The 18,718-nt window shown below is 41.3% G+C and overlaps 1 protein-coding gene and 2 long non-coding RNA genes across 4 annotated transcripts in view; 1 reads left to right on the forward strand and 2 right to left on the reverse strand.

Moving 5' to 3' along the window:
• Positions 1-421: 421 nt before the first annotated feature.
• The window catches only part of exd (PBX homeobox extradenticle), a 38,880-nt gene continuing 20,583 nt past the window's right edge, over positions 422-18,718 (reverse strand). Inside the window, exons 2-5 of one of the 2 annotated variants that reach the window (XM_033381711.1) lie at positions 12,258-12,563; positions 1,415-1,733; positions 1,086-1,344; positions 422-1,028 (exon numbers count right to left, since the gene is read on the reverse strand). In XM_033381711.1, coding sequence (XP_033237602.1) covers positions 741-1,028; positions 1,086-1,344; positions 1,415-1,733; positions 12,258-12,522 — 1,131 coding nt within the window. In that variant the 5' untranslated portion in view covers positions 12,523-12,563 and the 3' untranslated portion in view covers positions 422-740. The remainder of the gene's footprint in view (positions 1,029-1,085; positions 1,345-1,414; positions 1,734-12,257; positions 12,564-18,718) is intronic. The other variant, XM_033381712.1, reaches the window with a different exon arrangement.
• LOC26532347 (uncharacterized) lies at positions 5,242-7,055 on the reverse strand. Its single transcript, XR_004469746.1, has 2 exons — positions 6,819-7,055; positions 5,242-6,759 (listed from the first exon to the last, which is right to left on the reverse strand). It is a non-coding gene; the product is annotated as an uncharacterized lncRNA (long non-coding RNA).
• Positions 8,073-10,820, forward strand: LOC117184422 (uncharacterized). The gene is made up of 2 exons (XR_004469750.1): positions 8,073-9,239; positions 9,306-10,820. It is a non-coding gene; the product is annotated as an uncharacterized lncRNA (long non-coding RNA).

Here is an 18,718-nt window from a genome sequence, read left to right on the forward strand (position 1 = left end):
ACGGACGGACAGACAGACAGGGCTCAATCGACTGTATGCTGTGTGCTGTATCATGCCTAAGCAATGTAGTTTTTTTTGCATTCTTGCTCATCCAGGCAAAATACAAAATCGCGATCGCATATGGTTATTAAATTAGCATAAAAAATAGAACTAGTTTAATTTAAGAAAATAATTTCCAAGCACCAAGTTGCGCACTTCGGTGCACTTTGGTGCATGCGCACCAATCTCTACCACTTCGTACCTTCAGTTTTCACTACAAACAATAGCTTTTCACTCAAAAGAAAAAAGAAACGGTTGTTTAGTATTCTTTAAAGTTTATTTGTGGCTTTTACGTATAGTTTTAAAATTCACCACATTTGCGTTAGGTGGATTGAGTAGTCATATTCAAAGCAGCAAAATAAATATGTATTAGAAAAAAATGTATAAGAAAAGAATTCTGTTTAATTTACTGTTGGAAAAAAATGGAAGCAAAATGTACTTCAAAGATAATGTTATCTATTAATGAATATAAACTTATTTAAAAATACGCGTTAGATATCCGTATGCCATTAGGTGAGTACTATTATTAAGATTTAATCGTATACAGTATTGTTGGTATGGTATTCTGGCCAGACTAACACACACGCGCAGCTCAGTAGTAATATGTATATATATAAAGTGCATTAGTTTCGATTACGATAACTTGCCCATATAAAGATGCCATCAATATAGATTAATAGATATTTTGATAAAATTTATTTTCAAGGGCTAAGATCCTGGTGGAGGTTGGGATCGTAACCGCCCATACTATTATCGTATGGTTGCTGCTGATCGTAGCCACCGGAGCCCATGGTATAACCCATTGAATCCTGTGGCGGAGCTGGTGACATCATGGGTGTTGTTGTGCCACTGGGCGGACCTGCCATCGAATAGGGGGAAGCACCTGCTGCCTTTTTGGCTGCATACAAATTGGCCTCTTCTTGTGCCTTACCAATGTTCTTTTTATAACGAATGCGTTTATTGCCAAACCAATTGGATACTTGTGAGACCTGGTGATAGATACGATTATACCACAGCAGTAAGGAATGATTGATTTCCAAACTCACCGTTATTCCGCACTTACGCGCCAGCTCCTCCTTGGCCTCCTCGGATGGATATGGGTTACTTAAATGACTATAAAAGTATTCATTGAGGATTTCTGATGCTTGCTTGCTAAAATTACGCCGCTTTCGACGTGCGTCTAGAAAGCGCGAACGAAGAATCATTACAGCTTCGCATGTCGACTGCTTCAGCTGCATTTGTATAGAGCTAAACTTTTTGTGAATGATCTGTACCATTCGCTCGATTTCTTTGGGCGTAATGGGTCTGGGTCAAAGAAAAAGAATGAATTGAATTTAAATATACTAAATAAGTCACTCATCCTAAATTGTATTACCTGGTTCGACTCTGCTCACGCAGAAGATTCATAACGTGCGTAGTGAACTCGTTACAAGCCTGCTCGTACTTCTCTAGCTCTTGGTGATAGATCTGACGAATCTGCGCCAACTTTGCGCGATAGTCTGAGTGTTCAATGGCATTGTCAGCACCATCAATCGATAGGGAGCCACCTTGACTAGCAGCTGCTGCGGATGCAGCTGCTGCGCCTCCACCACCTTTTTCGGGACCAGCAACGCCCTCGGCAATCAGCATATTATCTAGTCGCATCAGTTGCGGGTCTGGTGGTTCTTCTTCCTGAGTATTGCGAATTGAAAGAACTGTAAAAATTAAACATATAAAAAAATAGACTTTGAAATTATTTTTTATCTATTACTTCAGTATCTAAATTTAGTATTTTAGTAGTTCTTTATTTTTCGATCGTTCGTCTAAGACTGTATATACGAGTAACGTGTATATTATTTTGAGATTTAAAAGTTCGCTTTCTTGGAATCGTTTTTATTTGAAGTCGAAAATATATTTTATTTGGACATCACCTATGTATTTATTTATTTTATTTACAAAACTGTAACCTTATATGAACCCTACAGCAGGGTTTTTATACCCGATACTCAAAGAGTATAGGAGTACACCTAATTCTGTTTTTACACTGTAGATTGGTTCCTGAAAAAACCATGTAAGAAATGCATTGACCGTATGAAAAAAAAGTGATTGGTTCCTTGTCTGTAAAACATATATATTATTATTTATTTTCAAGCTTTCAAGTAGGACATACTTTTTGTTTGTTTTATTACTTTTTTAAATTTTAATTATTTATTCTACTATTTTTATTTATTTGTTCTATTATTTTTATTTATTTTCTTTCTTTAAGTGAATTTTTTAATTTTATTTTATTGATTTCCAAAATTTTTTTAACTTTAAAGTAAAATTGAGTTGCGCTCCTAATGGTTTTTATGCCATGGTGAAGATTGTTCCATAAGCGAATAGTGTTAATGCAGAACTACCTCTTCGAGCAAAGCGTTTCAATTCGAGAGCATATGTAATTTTGTTCTTTGTGATTCAGCGGTGTTAAGTTTGCGGTAAAGGTAAATCGGTCATTGGGTGGTCACAATTTTATGAAAGTATACTAAGGTTTTAAAATCTATCCATGAGGTCAAGTTGAGGTGAAGTATTTTACGAGAATGGTGCGAAACATAGTCAAAACGACTTAAAAGCATAACGGACAAATGAATTAAAGCCTACTACTAGTGTAAGCCTACTACTAGTGTGTGCAAGTCACGAGCGTCACAATGACCAAAAATTTCTACCCAATAAAAGAGAGTAGGGATGAGAATGTCTTTAGCAATTAATAGTCTTATTTCTTCTGGCAAAAAAGTTGTAAATGCTGAGAGGTGACGCAACAGACCATATATACGTCCAGTTGCCTTTGATATATGTTTACTCTATGACAGAGTACTACTGAATATTATCCCCAGATTAACTGCACAATCTTCGTAGGAAATAGGTGTATTGCCTATGTATAATGTATACGAGAGATTTTTTGTATCAATCCGTTTTTTTACAATTACAATTTTTTAGGATTTAAATATGTATTTAAATTGGAGAATTTAAATTAGGAAAAAGTTGGAAAAACAAATTTGCGAACAAAAAATGTCTTTATCAAACACGTCTGATTGCATAGTTTATCATTATTATATATGCACTACTGGCCAAAATAATAAGTACATCGGTGTCGTGCTAGTTTGTTATGGAATAGCTCGAAGGTTTGTAAATGTAAGGATGCCAATTGTTTATATTTGGAAAGGTTACAGTCTTGCCACATATTTAAATCAAAAATTAAAGTGGGGAACCATCTTAATACAATTCTATGCATACATTTTTGCTGAATGGGCATTTTTGGTCTGGCCAAAATAATAAGTACACTGGTGTTATTTATAAATTTTAAAGGATTAGATAAGGATTTGGTCAAAGGATTGTTTGTTTTTATCGAGTTCTTTCATATTTAAGTTAAAAAAAATTCTTTAGATAGGCCGTACTCCTGAAGAAAAGAAGTTTTCCATAAGTCTTCAAAAAGAAAGGAAAATTCTCCGGGAAATTGCGAAAAGTCTTGAACGCTCGGAATTTTTTGTTCTGAATGCTTTAATATCTAAAGTGGTTATTGAAAATCAAGGATGGAAGAAGAAATCGTTACAAACAACGGACACCCGCATCATCAGTCTTGCAAAAAAGGATCAGTTCATGTCTTCCAAGGCCATATTCGCTCAAATTGGCAAAGAAAAATCAGGTCTGATGGTTCGTCGGAGATTTCAATATACAGACCTAACAGGACGTATAGTCCGAAAAGTTTAATTACTCCGAGTAAAAAGTTTGAAGATGAGGCGAAAAGTTGTTGAAAATCATTTGGCATGGTCTGGGTCAGATGGGTCTTAGAAGTGGAATAATATATTATTGAGAGACGAAACAAAAACAAATCTTTTTGATAATGACTCCAGAATTTGAAAACCTTTGGGGTGACATAAAACATTGAATTGGTAAAAATTCTTTTCGAAAAAAAAAAGAATTTTGGAGAATTTGTGCAAAAAACGTGGTGAGATTCCAGTCGTGACTTGCCGCAAACTTATTGCTAGTATGCCAAGAAGAATGGCCGAAGTCATCCAAAACGAGGGGGGACGTTGTGAGTTGCTGCGGACACCGCAACTCTACAGTTATATCCGATACTAAGTCAGTATGGCTCTCCTCCGGCAGACGCCGTGAATATTAAACGACACGACAAAGAGTGCGTGCGAGAGAGACAGAAAATCAGTCTGAGCGTGACGTCGGGCGCTGCGTAGCCAGTGCAAATTGAATTGTTCCCTTTGGTTATAAAAATAATCTGATCTGATCCAAATTCAGCAATCTGATAGATATGGCCGTTATCTATGATTTTGCGCTTTTATTTTTCTCGTATCTTCAAAATTGTGGATGACACAGATTTTCATCCTTTGTGGGGGCGGAAGGGGGTGTGGCGAAATTTTAAAACAAACTCGTATCGGTCCGATATATTAGGAGTTTGGAGTGCTGAAGGGGACGGACAGACGGGCGGACGGACGGACGGACGGACGGACAGCCAGACATGACTCAATCGACTCGGCTATTGATGCTGATCAAGAATATATATACTTTATGGGGTCGGAAACGTTTCCTTCTGGACGTTACACACGTCCACTTTTACCACAAATCTAATATACCCCAATACTCATTTTGAGTATTGCTACAAAAATATTTCAAAACTTCGCCCCGCCCACACAAAGGACGAAAATCTGTGGCATCCACAATTTTAAAGATACGAGAAAACCAAAAACGCAGAATCGTAGAGAATGACCATATTTCTTAGACTGCAGAATCTGAATTGGATCGTATAATTATTATAGCCAGCATAAAGAAAACAATTTTATTTTTTCTCGCCCTGTCTCTCTCTAACACACACGTAGCATAGGCGGCTTTGCTTAGAGCAAAACACTAGCGCCTAGATCTCAGAGACTATCCAGTGGCATCCACAATTTTGAAGATACGAGAAAACTAAAAACGCAGAATCATAGATAATGATCATATCTATCAGGTTTCTGGATCAGATCAGATCATTTTTATAGCCAAAGGGAACAAATCAATTTGCACTGGCTACGCAGCGCCCGACGTCACGCTCAGACTGATTTTCTGTCTCTCTCGCACGCACTCTTTGTCGTGTCGTTTAATATTCGCAGCGTCTGCCGGAGGAGAGCCATACTGACTTAGTATCGGGTATAACTGTAGAGTTGCGGTGTCCGCAGCAACTCACAACGTTCCCCCTCGTTTTTTTGTAGTTTTAAGCATTTTATTCGCGTTTGAAGTTGAGAAAAAAAATGGCGAATATTCTCTTTATGCTCTTTCTTGTTTTCGTTTGGTTTCTAGCTCTTTGTGAGCTGTGTGTTTTATCTATTTGTGTTGTGTTATTTTGAACCGTGCTAAATGGAATAAAATCGTATTAAAAAATGTGTACTTTTAAACCGTGTGAAAAAACCGTGTAAAAATGGAATTAGGTGTATATTAAATTTGTGGGGGAAGTGGATGTGTGTAACGCCTATAAATATACATATTCGTGATCAGCATCAGTGGCCGAGTCGATAGTGCCAAGTCTGTCTGTCCGTCTGGTCGTCCGCAGAATCGTAAAGAGTGCCATATCTAGACTGCAGAATCTGAATCAGATCGGATTATTTATGTAGCCAGAAGGAACAAATCAATTTTATCGACTGATTTTCTGGTAATTGGTATGGTATCAATGGTAATTGTGTTTGTATTGCAATATAGACAAAGCGGCGGTAAGAATTTGTTAAATAGGCGCTCGTGATCAAATTTTGTGTTTCCTTATTTAAATCTGGTGTAGTTGATAGCGTATTTCCTATTTGTTGTTAATGTTCCTCTGATTCCTTCATTTCCCGGTGTCCACATGAGTTTGATTTTACTAATGTTGGATTCATTATTTCATTTATTTTAATTTCTATAAATTTACATCTGTGGTTTTTTAGGTGCAAAGATTTTCCGCTGGATATTTTTGTGCCAGTAAAGTTTATGTGTTCTGCATGTTGCTTAATTCTCTATTATAGCCCAGCTTTTGATTGAAAATAAGACAGAGATCGTCAGGATATCAGGATACATCGTGTGGGTAAAAAATTTGTGCTGGCTTATTATATTTATTTTATTAAAAGCGATTACGAAAAAGAGTCACTGACAGCGGGTATTCTTTGGGGATGCCGTTGTGTAGTCCTTTTTCTTCTGATAAGGTGTTGTTTACTTGTACTCAGAATCTTCTGTTTCCAAGGTAACCTAGTTTCCATTCAGAGTTGTTCAATAATGCAATGGGTTCCTACTCTGTCGAAAGCCTCTTCCATATTGATGGACAGGTAGATTTTTTAATATTGTACAACTGATGCTATCAAAACCGGGAGTGATTCCTCATAGGCTAGAACTGAAGTTATATTGTTGTGATGTTGGTTTCAATAAGTTGTTCTTTGGATTTTTGAATATAAGGTAGGGGTGATTTTTTGATGCATTGGGATCTTTTTTTTCTGAAAGAGTCTAAGAAATTTGCGTCTTTTAAATAACTGGACCAGGCTTCTCTACCTGTCGGTGTTTACATTGTGTGGATTTGGGTATTTTTCGCCTCCTGTTTTTACGTGGACTTTTTTGACTTTCTTTGTCTCTTTTAGCCAGGCTCCGCTTTTCACTTACTTTTGCAGATTACATTTTCAGCCAATACGTTTACTTTTCGTTTTAAGGGGCTCACAAATTCACAAATTTTTGGTATCGATATGTTTCATTTTCTCATCAGTTCTGAAAAACAAAAACAGCTGACCTGGTTGCTTTGAAAATATACAGCCTGATAAAAATACCTTTATATTTTCAATTGATTGTTTTGAAGCAACGTTCCGATAACCAAATCGGACTGCGTAAGCGGTTTGCACCAAAACGAAAAAAGTGATTGAGATTGGGTTAAGAAAAAATTATTTATAAATAAAGCAAAGGTTAATTTGCCCTGATATAGGTGTCAAGCTCATGTTAATGCATCAATAAGTCATCTAATTTTTTATACCCGATACTCAAAATGGCTATTGGGGTATATTAGATTTGTGGTAAAAGTGGATGTGTGTAACGTCCAGAAGGAATCGTTTCCGACCCTATAAAGTACATATATTCTTGATCAGCATCAATAGCCGAGTCGATTGAGCCCTGTCTGGGTGTCCGTCCGTCCGTCTGTCCGTCCCCTTCAGCGCCTAATGCTCAAAGACTATAAGAGCTAGAGCAACGATGTTTTGGATCCAGTCTTCTGTGATATGTCACTGCTCCAAAAATATTTCAAAACTTTACCCCGCCCACTTCCGCCCCCACAAAGGGCGAAAATCTGTGGCATTTACAATATTGCAGATACGAGAAAACTAAAAACGCAGAATCGTAGAAGATGACTATATCTTCTAGAGTGCAAAATCTGAACCAGATCGTATAATTATTACAGCCAGAATCACGAAAACAATTTCACTCTTTCTCGTTCTGTCTCACTCTAACACACAGGTTTCATGGTCGGTTTTGCCAATTGCAAAATATGAGTTCAAGGATCTCAGAACCTATTAGAGCCAGAGCAACCAAATTTGGTATCCACACTCCTGTGATATCGGACCTTGACCGTTTCGTGTCCAAATTTCGCCACACCCCCTTCCGCCCCCGCAAAGGACGAAAATCTGAGGCAACCATAAATCTCAGAGACTATTAAGGCTAGAGTAACCAAATTTGGTACACACACTCCTTTAAGATGTCACTATAAAACGTATATCTCAGAATTTCGCCCCTCCCCCATCCGCCCCCACAAAGGACGAAAATCTGTTGCATCCACAATATTGCAGATTTGAGAAAACTAAAAACGCAGAATCATAGATAATGACCATATCTATCAGATTGCTGAATCTGGATCAGATCAGATCATTTTTATAGCCAAAAGGAACAAATCAATTTGCAGTGGCTACGCAGCGCCCGACGTCACGCTCAGACTGATTTTCTGTCTCTCTCGCATGCACTCTTTGTCGTGTCGTTTAATATTAGCGGCGTCTGCCGGAGGAGAGCCATACTGACTTAGTATCGGGTATAACCGTAGAGTTGCGGTGTCCGCAGCAACTCACAACGTTCCCCCGTCGTTTTCCTTTTGCAATTAAGATTTTTTTTGTATCAAAGCCGTTTACTCTTTATTTCGTCAAGGAAAATGTTTTTGATTTGAAAAGTAAGAAGTCTTGCGGATTGTGAAAACGGGAGACCCAATTTATGTGATTTCAAAAGTAAAACGAAAAACTTTTGTAAAAGTGAAAAACGGAGCCTGCCTGTTTTTTGCTCATATTCATTGAAGCCCTATGGAAGAGATCCATACATACTGTTGAGTGATCACTTTCACAAATATACCATTAAGCATTTAGGTTGAGTGGTGGCTAGCAAAGGGAGATGTGTTCATTAGTGAAGGTGTTGTGAGTTGAGTGTGTGCTTGGGCACCATTGTTAAGATTCGCTTATTGTGTGGAAAGCGAACACCAGGCCTTAAAGTCCCCAAGCATACGTGTTCTTGAAATTGTTAATAAGATCGTGCAAATCTTGCTCAACAAAATTATCAGTTGGCGAGATGTAGATATGTATTAATACAAGGGGTGTTTCAGGTTTGATTCCTGCACCAATGGAAACCAAAGTGGAAAATATAGAAATTATTTTGCGATCAATACTTTTTGAAATGGAGAGGGCGACGCCTTTACTTGCTTTTGTGTTTGATGTAATGTAATTTTTTTTGTATAGCTCAAATTGTTTTGCCGTATTAAAATATATCCTCGTTAATGAGGTGAGTTTCTTGTAGTGTAATTAGCTTTGGTTTGTGCTTATTTACTAGAGCCGTGCACGAGTACACACTAATTCGTATTAACAGTTAGGAACCACACTGTGCACAGTATCAAAACATGATTCATGTATCCTTTTCACACTATCTTTCAATTCATTTTCTTTCCTTTATTTGCTGACTCATTGACTCAAGGCATAATTGTCGAGTGACTCATGTCAAATCGTATGACTCGCACTCACTCTGTTACGAAAAACGTTGCGACAGAGAGAGAGTGTGTGAGGTGTCTCTCTCGCTCAATTTGTTGTGCATTGTTTTGCTCACTGCAGTGTGGAAAAGAAAACGTCCAAAAGCTAACGAGAAGGACATTTTCATTTAATTTTCTGTCGGTGCTAGTACTGTTTGCTAATTACTGAAAATGGAATAATTCGATTGTTGGTTCTTTTGATTATGTAAGTTTAGTAGAAAATGTATGCGTGTGTTTCTATTCGAATATTATATGCACATTTAATTCGCAGTCCTTGTCACCATCTGGCTTCGAATTACCAGCCGATATAAAAGCAAAAATAGTGGCTGGCCAATACAAAATTAACCAAAAAAGTGGCAAAAGCAAGGTGTGGGAAGTTTTTGGTCCTGTCGTTGGAGAGGACAGCAATGTTATTCCAAACATCGTGGCATGTCGAAATTGTTTTACGGTTTTCAAGTTTACTGGTGCCACGTCCAATTTGGTCCGGCATAAGTGCTATAAGGTTACCAAATCTGAAGAAAACGGCAACGTTTATGAACCTGTCGTAGATGCTGAAACGAAATTATCGGTGACAAAGGTCGTGACGAAAGTGGGTCGTTCAAAATTGTCGACCATTTAGTATTATCAGCGATTCAGGATTTAAGGACGTTATAACCGTTGCCCTTGATATTGGAAGTTGTTTTGGACCAAACATAAACGTTAGCAACCTGCTACCTCATCCAACAACTGTATCGCGTAACGTCACAGACTTATACATTCACACGATTCAGTTAAGCAAGATGGGATAATTTTTGGAATACTGTGCACTCATGCAGGGCTCTATTATTTACTAAGAGGGGGAGACTGTAGAATTTGTCTTTGTATCCATATATGTTCCATTGAAAGTTTTAAGTGCAACAAGCAGATCAAGTTAAATTGGTTATAACGTTGTCAGTAATTTCTAGTATTGTGTCCTTGTCTAATTTTGATTCGCTGATTGTTCTTGTTTGTTTGCGTTTTTTTTTTTTTTTCTTGGAGGTGGGTAGTTTTGTGTGGCTCACTTTTCACTGTTAGCAAGGGAGGCGGCCAAAATTTACTCGCAGCGAAGAGATATAGCGCCGGCGGAGCCAAATAGGGACGAAATCGGACAACGGGAGCGGCATCAAACAATGGCCGAGTGGCAGCGCAGATGGACGGAGTCAACGAAGGGGAGATGGACGCACACCCTAATACCAAGAGTCGAAGAGTGGTGCAAGCGAAGGCACGGGAGTGTGAACTTCCACCTGACGCAACTTCTAAGCGGCCACGGTTGCTTTAAAGCATACCTACATAGGTTTGGCCACGAAACAGACGGAGAGTGTCCGGCCTGCGACGGAACGCCAGAGGACGCGGAGCACATACTCTTCAACTGCGCGAGATTCGCAGCGGAGAGAGAGAGAATGGAGGACTGCTGTGGAGAAAGGCTGACAAAGGAAACACTGGTGAGAGCGATGCTGGAAGACACGCACAAATGGGAGGCTGTATGCAACTTTGCGTGCGTTGTAATGCGTAAGCTACGCGAGGCCGAGCGCGCCAGAAGACGGCAGACAGGAGGGGCATAGAGTGCCCGCCCGGGCCCTGCGACGCAATACCTGACGGTCGTCCCGCAGGAGCACCTGGCAAACCAAACATACCTACTTAAACACCTAATACTTCTTTCTATACTGCTACTTTTCTATCCTACTGTATATATCATGTAAACGCTTTTTCCCCTTCCGCTTCTCACTACCTAATAAAAAATGGAATTAAAAAAAAAAAAAAAAAAAAACACGGTATATTAGATGTGTGGTGGAAATGGATGTGTATAATGTCCAGGAGGAGGCGATTCCGACCCCATAAGGTATACATATTCTTGATCAGCATCAATTACCGAGTCGATAGAGCCATATCTGTCCGTCCGTCCGTCCCAATGAGCGCCGAGTGCTTTAACGAACCCAAAAGGGTTCGATACAATCCTTCCCCCAAAGCATAATATGCATAAACCCACTACTAAGATACGCGCCGACCCCACAAAAGCTGTCCAAACGCACCAGGCCACGCGAACCTCTCCACTCCAGACCAAGCAGCCGGCCAGGCGCAGTCTTCCGGGTTCATTGACTACAAAAAGATGACACCGCGGAAACTTACGACAAACAACCAGCGACAAACCCGCCAGAAACAGAAACCAGGTCAACCCACGATCGCCAAAACAGCGAAGTGCACCCCGACACGGAGCGCATTTCGACCCCGCTGACACAGCAACCACAGACGTATAAATAGACGCCAGGCATTACCAGAATACAACTTACGTAGAAGCCCGGCTCCGAGTACAGACGGTCTACCAAAAACTTACGAAAAAACCTGGCTCCGAATACAGACGTTGTATTTATCTAAGAATATAAAAGTGCTAAGAATTTATACGAATAAAGCCACATATCCAAGTAACCCGCTGCGTAAGTTCATTTCAAATAGCCGACACTACCCCCACTAGCCCACACACAACATCCGACGCACACCACTAGCGACGCTCGACCAAGCCACGATCCACCCTCTCTGAGATAGGCCAACCCCGAAATCTCCCTCAAAGTTCCATCCACTTCTAAAAATTTCTTGTGGATTGACCACTGAACGTGACTGAGCTTACTTCAGCCTGAAATAGTGCTCAGAGACTATAAGAGCTAGAGCAACCAAATTTGGTATCCACACTCCTCTGATATCGAACCAGCAGAAGTATATTTCAAAATTTCGCCCCACCACCTTCCGCCCCACAGAAGAAAAAAATCTGTGGCATCCACAGCTCTCAGAGACAATTAAAGCTAGAGCAACCAAATTTGGTATCCACACTCCTGTTAAATCTTACTGTTACGAGTGAATTTCAAAATTACGCCACACCCCTTCGGCCCCCAAAAAGGACGAAAATCTGTGTGGATGCCAATTTTAAAGATACGAAAAAATTAAAAACACACAATCATAGAGAATGACCATACCCACCATATTGCCGAGTCTGGATCAGATCGGATCATTATTATAGCCAAAAGCAACAAAACAATTTCCAGTGGCTACGCAGTGCCCGACGACACGTTCTGACTGATTTTCTGTTAGCGCCCTATGGCGGAGAGGAGCCCTGACTAAGTATCGGGTGTGAATGTAGAGTTGCGATCGCAGCAGCAACAATGTTCCCCCTCGTTTTTTGTGCGATTGTGTTATTGAGGGCAATGCAACTAACCAGTTTTTTCCTTAATTTCGCATAGTACCGAGAATAGAGCTGGCTTCATTCGATGACAGTTTAGTGTGTGCTTTCTGGCCTGTGCCTCGTCCAGTGACTGCTCAGAGATGCTCATAATTTGTTGTAATATCTCGCCAATATCCTTTTGCTTCCGCACTTCGTTCTCGTTGCCAGTATTTTGGCCATCGTCCTGCCCAGATAGGCTATAGCCCTGCGGTGCCATCATTCCACCAGTGTGAGCCATCATGCGATTAGGATCCTCCATGACTTGTCGAAAGATTACCCACTTACAACAGAAATGCAGATCTGAAAAATTGAAAATATATATAAGTAATTTTATGATCGCAATAGATTTTTCTGTTAAGTGCATGTCTGGAGTGTAGGTGCGCGTATGTAAGTTAACAAATGTTAACCAAATTGGCCATTAGGGGAAGTAATTTCTGCAAGATTGCAGAGCGCGGCTACCGAGGCCGCCGGATGCCGGACTGCATTGGACACCAGACACGGGGCGCATTGTCAGCGTTTCTGCTAAACTGAGACGGGCCTGACGGACGATGAGCGAGGGCTTAAGATCGGGAGTTTAGGTATCATAAGTTCAGCTTTATATCGATCATAATAATGAATAGTGTTTACCATATTATTCAAAATAACACTAAAACTTATTTTTACTGGCGCCCAACGTGAATGAACCGCCCCCAGTTAAATATAATGCGGAGACAACGCCCGCTTTAGTGTAAATCGACAAAAGTATTGAGTGCGGAGACAACGTTCGCTCAACAAAGTTAAAGAAAAAATTCGGTCAAAACAAAAAAACGAGAGAAAACAAAAAATATATAAAATCTGAAACAAATGAATGCGGAGACAACGCCCGCTCAAAGAAAGCATTCGGTCAAGGTGTAAAAACAAAAGAAAATCATTTAATCCCGAGTAACATTGATTTTCGTCCCCCTAACGGAATGGGGTAGGTCGAAATTTTGAAATACACATGTAACAATGAGATCTAACAGGAGTGTGGATACCAAATTTGGTTACTCTAACTAATAGTCTCTGAGATTTTCGTCGTTTGCGGGGGCGGAAGGGGGTGTGGCGAAATTTTGAAGCTAACTGGTCAAGGTCCGATATCACAGGAGCTTTTATAGTTTCTGAGATCTAGGAACTCAAATTTTGCAATAGGCAAAGCCGACCATGTGTTAGAGAGAGACAGAGCGAGAAAGAATGAAATTGTTTTCTTGATTCTGGGTATAATAATTATACGATCTCGTTAAGATTTTGCATTTTAAGATATATGTAGTCATCTTCTACGATTCGGCGTTTTCTGCTTTGTCGTATTTTTGAAATTGTGGTTGCCACAGATTTTCGCCCTTTGTGGGGGCGGAAGTGGGCGGGGCAAAGTTTTGAAATATACTTGTAACAGTGACATATCACAGAAGTCCAAAATCATTTTGGCGTCATTGTTAAGGAAATTTTATCTTCTCTTCTTTCTTGTTGCCCTTTGTGGTGATAAACGCAACTAAGAAACGTAATAACGCGCCATACATTGTTGTCGGCGGGCAAAATCACAGATCTCTGCTAAGGGAGTTAGAATTTGACGCCAATCTAAATAAACAGCTGACTCGACTTGCTAGAACGGTCAAAGGACAGTAAAAAAAATAGTCCGCACATGAGCATTTACCACAGCTTTGACGATTTACTTGAAGTGTTAAACGATCTTAGTCTAGATATTAAGCGCGGCCTGGGGGAACGAGCAGGAATAATGGACGCTGCACACCTCCAAGTCAATGTGTCCGCGGCGGTCGGCTCTGCACTGGAGGTGCAAAAGGCTGACTTTGAACAGCGTTTACAGGTAGTAACCAACCAGTTGCAGGCAGCGTTAATCACGTCACCCGAGGCTAAGGCCTTCGAGCCGGTTACCTTAGATAGAATGGTGGTTTGTGAGAAAGCTCTGGATGCAGTAAAAACACTTCCAGAGTTCCATGGCACCCAGGAGCAATAGGTTTCCTGTCGCCAAGCAGCAAAGGCTGCCCATACGCTGTACGAGGGAATAGTCCTCATAATCGGAAATAAAATTAGAGGCCGCGGTGACTCCCTCTTAGCATCGTTCAACACGGTGTTGAACTTCGAGGCAATTATCAATCGTCTCGATTTCACATATTCGGACAAACGTCCACTGCCCCTGCTAGAACAAGAACTCGCCAACCTCCGACAGGGCGGCTTGTCCGTCGTGCAGTTTTGTGAAGAAGTTGAGAAAAAACTCACCCTTCTTACAAACAAAAAATGATGTCCCTAGAAGCCCCACAGGCGCAGCATCTCAACGAAAAACATAGAGATGACGCCCTCCATGTCTTCATCCCAGACCTCATACGGAACCTTACGGACGTACTATTTTCAGCTCAAACTAAAGACTTGCCATTGACTTACATGCGCGATCAGGGCAAACAACTGACAAATAGTCACCAAGGCCTGGACAGGGTCGAAAAAATGGACGTGAACCCCTACTCCTCGAAGTTCCGCCAACCAACAAACTTTCAAAGGCAGCAGGGACCCAATGCAGGCCCACCTGTCACGGCAAGCCTAGCTAACGGTCACAACGAACAACGAACAACAGTATGAGCAGCTAGAACAGGGGGCAGTGGCTGAGATTGATGAGGAAAATAACGCAGAGTAGGATAGTGACAAGGTCAATTTTTTAGAGGAGAGTCCCTGCCCCCGTTCATCAAGAGAACAGTAGCGGGGATAACATTAAATTTTCTGTTAGAAACTGCGGCTGCAAAGAACTACATCAAACCGCTAAGCGAACATCACCAATTGTTCCGGTGGAGGCCCCATTCATCGGGAAAATACTGCTCGGCTTTAATAAAGTCGAGCGAAAGTGCTTCCTTACACATTTCGGCATAAGAAGCCCGTTTTTCATCTTGCCAGAACTTTCAACCTTCGATGGACAACTTCACAATGGTGGACGACATATTAGTTCCGCGAGCTGTAAGAGACGAATTTCCCAAAATGATTGCCAGTCGCATAAAGGCTTTTGCAGATCTAAACGAAAAAACTGCCCTTTAACACGGGTGCAGTAGCCACAATCAGAACCGAAAATGAAGAGCCATATTACTCAAAAATGTACCCTTTCCCAGTAGGATCCACTGATTTCGTAAATGACGAAGTGAATCACTTATTGCGGAACGACATTATTCGGACGCCCGTCTCCCAGGTCTCCGTGCAACCCCAAATGGGTTGTTTGAAAGAATCCTTTCCGACGGGTTCAAGGAAAAAACGATTGGTCATAGACTTTCGCAAGTTAAACACAAAAACCATTCCAGCCAAATACCCAATGCCTAGTAACTCTATGATACTTTCGAATTTGGGAAAAGCAAGATACTTTACTACCCTTGATCTGAAATGTGGGTACGATCTTGATAAGATCTCATTTCGGTAAACGGAGGGATATATGAATTTTGCCGTCTGCCATTTGCCCTAAGGAATGCATAAAGCATTTTTCAGCGGGCCATCGATGATATGTTACGGGAGCATATCGGTAAGATATTCTACGTGTACGTCGATGACGTTATCTTATCTTCGAGGAGCGAGGCAGAGCATGTTAAGGACATTGACACTGTACTCGGCAGCCCCCATGACGCAAACATGAAGGTGTTGAAAGATAAATCCCAATTCTTCAAAGAAAAGTTTGAATTTCTAGGATTTGTCGTGTCAAGCGAGCGCAAAACAACGAGCCCTGATAAGGTCAAGGTACCTTGTTTACATTTAGCATTACCCTTACGGAAAAGGGACATAAACATCTACACAGGCCATCAGCCGCTGATTTTTGCAGTTTCCGCCAGGAATCCCAACTCAAAAATAAATCGCTGGAAAGCGCGGATTGATGAGTGTGGCACAAAGGTCTTCTACAAGCCAGGCAGGGACAATCATGTAGCAGACGCACTGTCGCGAAAAGCATTAATGTTTTAGAGAGCCGGAGTCGGTCAGATGCAGCTAAGCTACAATCCACAGTGAGGCCTCGCTTACTTCTGTAATCGAAGCTGTTGACAAACCGTTGAACTGCTTCAGGAACCAAATAATTCTGGAAGAATCAAGTACCCCTTCAAAGCAATATCGCATCTCTTCTCCGAAAAATCACGTCACAAAATTTACTCCATCAAGGAAGTAGTACAGCCTGGGGTCGTTAATTCCATCCACGGCACCCTGCCAATACTGGCGTTTGTGCAAAATGACCTGGTTAAAGCCTGCCCGGACACAAAATTCCGGTATTGCAAGGCCTTGGTGACGGGCATCACCAATGACGGAAAGCGAAGGGAAATAGTAGTCCCCGAACACAATCGGGCGCACAGAGCAGCCCAGGAAAACGTGATGCAGGTGTTGCGCGATTACTACTTTCCAAAAATGGAAACAATCGCGGCAGAAGTAGTAACAAATTGCAGGATATGTCAAAAGGCAAAATACGATAGACACCCTAGGAAGCAGGAATTAGAAGTAACACCAATACCAGCAAGGGTTGGCCAATTGATTCACATTGACATATTCTCCACCACAGAAAAATAATTTCTTACTGCGGTCGACAAGTTCTCAAAATTTTCAATTACACAGCAGGTGGCTTCGCGCACGATCACAGTCGTAAAGATACCGAGCCTGCAGTTGGTAAACATCTTCCCAAACATCAGAACCATTTATTGTGATAATGAGGCAGCCTTTAAGTCAGAGACTATTTGGTCTTTGTTAAAGAACCAGTTCGACATTGATGTGGCAAATGCCCCCCGCTACACACCACATCAAACGAACAGGTGGAACGCTTCCAAAGCACCCTACTAGAAATTGCCAGATGCTTAAAACATCAACGCCAAGTCGATGTTACGGTCGAGCAAGATATTATAGCGACTATTGAGTACAACCGGACAGTCCACTCGGTCACGAACAGAACACCCGTTGATGTGGTTCAGCTGTGACCTTGGGGAGGAAATAATGTTGATGTTAATGAAGGCGCAACAAGAACAGCTTGATAGGAACAAACCAGGCAGAAAAAACAGGACGTTCGACGAGGAGAGAAAGTCCTAGTAAAAACAAATAGGAGGTTAGGAAGAAGCAGATTTGGGGACCACTGTTCTTATAAGGAGATTGGTCCACAAAGACAATTTGAGGTAGATAAGGAGTTAACTTTTAAGTTATAGTTAATAAGTTTTTGTATTTTTTCAATTTTACTAGGCCCCTCAACAAGTATTTTTAGCCTTCTTTTAATCATAAAAATAGACAAATAACCGTAAACTCGAAAACCCAGGCACAGATTAATGCCCTCACTGCAACCGTCAACCAATTGTTGAAGGTTAGCAGGAAGAAAGAAATATAATTCTGACGCTTGAATTACCAAACATAATGACAGCCACCACTTTGGCGAAAATAAACACCATCAAACCGTCTATCATTGATAGCGATGATTTGGAAGAGATTTTGAATTAAAGTTCTACCGGTATCAGCGTATTCCAATTAATGAACGCTACCAATGTGAGTGCCTTAGTTAATAAAGAATTAATAATATTCGTAATCGAAATGCCTAGACCACACATTAGTACGAAAATAACTATATTTCCTGTCGCCCATATTGGGGAAATAATCCGAATGCCAGAGAATGCAGTAACGTCATGCAAAAGTCTCCCAAACCTTCAAAGCAGCACCGACAAACAACTGTGCCCAAGAGCTGCATTCCAGAGCAGTAGCCCACTGGGACACATAACATCTTGGAAGTGGATGACGGCATCGTAATAATCAACGCCGCGTGTGCAATCGCCTCATTGACAATTTCTCGGAATACCGAATTATAATGACTTCTGACCAGGTCACCTGCATTCATGGTTCAACGCACACCAACTTTAACAGTACACCGAAAAGGCTTCCAGGTGTGGCAGCGGCCGGAAGAATCAACGTCAGCCGACACCAAACTCTGCTAAGCCTGCCATACCTCCACAAACTCAGCAAGGAAAACTTGCAAACCACCGCTGAAGTTCAGACGGGCCTTGTCACCGGGTCCGTGATAGCCGTCGCCGTAGGCATACTTATATGCGCCGTCATAGCCGGAATCTTCTGGCAGCTGCGTCGCAAGCAGCGGAATGAAACAACCAACGCCATTCAGCAAGTGTTGAAAAAATTGAGCTCTACCGAGGACAGCAAAGTCTTGGAGGAGGGAGTAGTTAACAAATGTTAACCAAATTGGCCATTGGGCGGAGTGAAATCTGCAATATCGCTGAGTAGGCAGATTCACTGACCGCAGGAGCGCGGCCGCCGAGACCGCCGGCCTGAATCGGACACCAGACACGAGGCGCAATGTCAGCGTTTCTGCTGAGCTGTGACGGGCCTTACGGACGATGAGCTCAAGATCGGGAGTTTGAGTATCATAAGTTTAGTCTCATATTGATCCGCCGAGTGGCCACAACATATTTTAGTGTGGTCTATATTAACTCATA

Source organism: Drosophila pseudoobscura, chromosome X (assembly GCF_009870125.1).
Source record: "Drosophila pseudoobscura strain MV-25-SWS-2005 chromosome X, UCI_Dpse_MV25, whole genome shotgun sequence".
Classification (NCBI taxonomy): Eukaryota; Metazoa; Arthropoda; class Insecta; order Diptera; family Drosophilidae; genus Drosophila; species Drosophila pseudoobscura.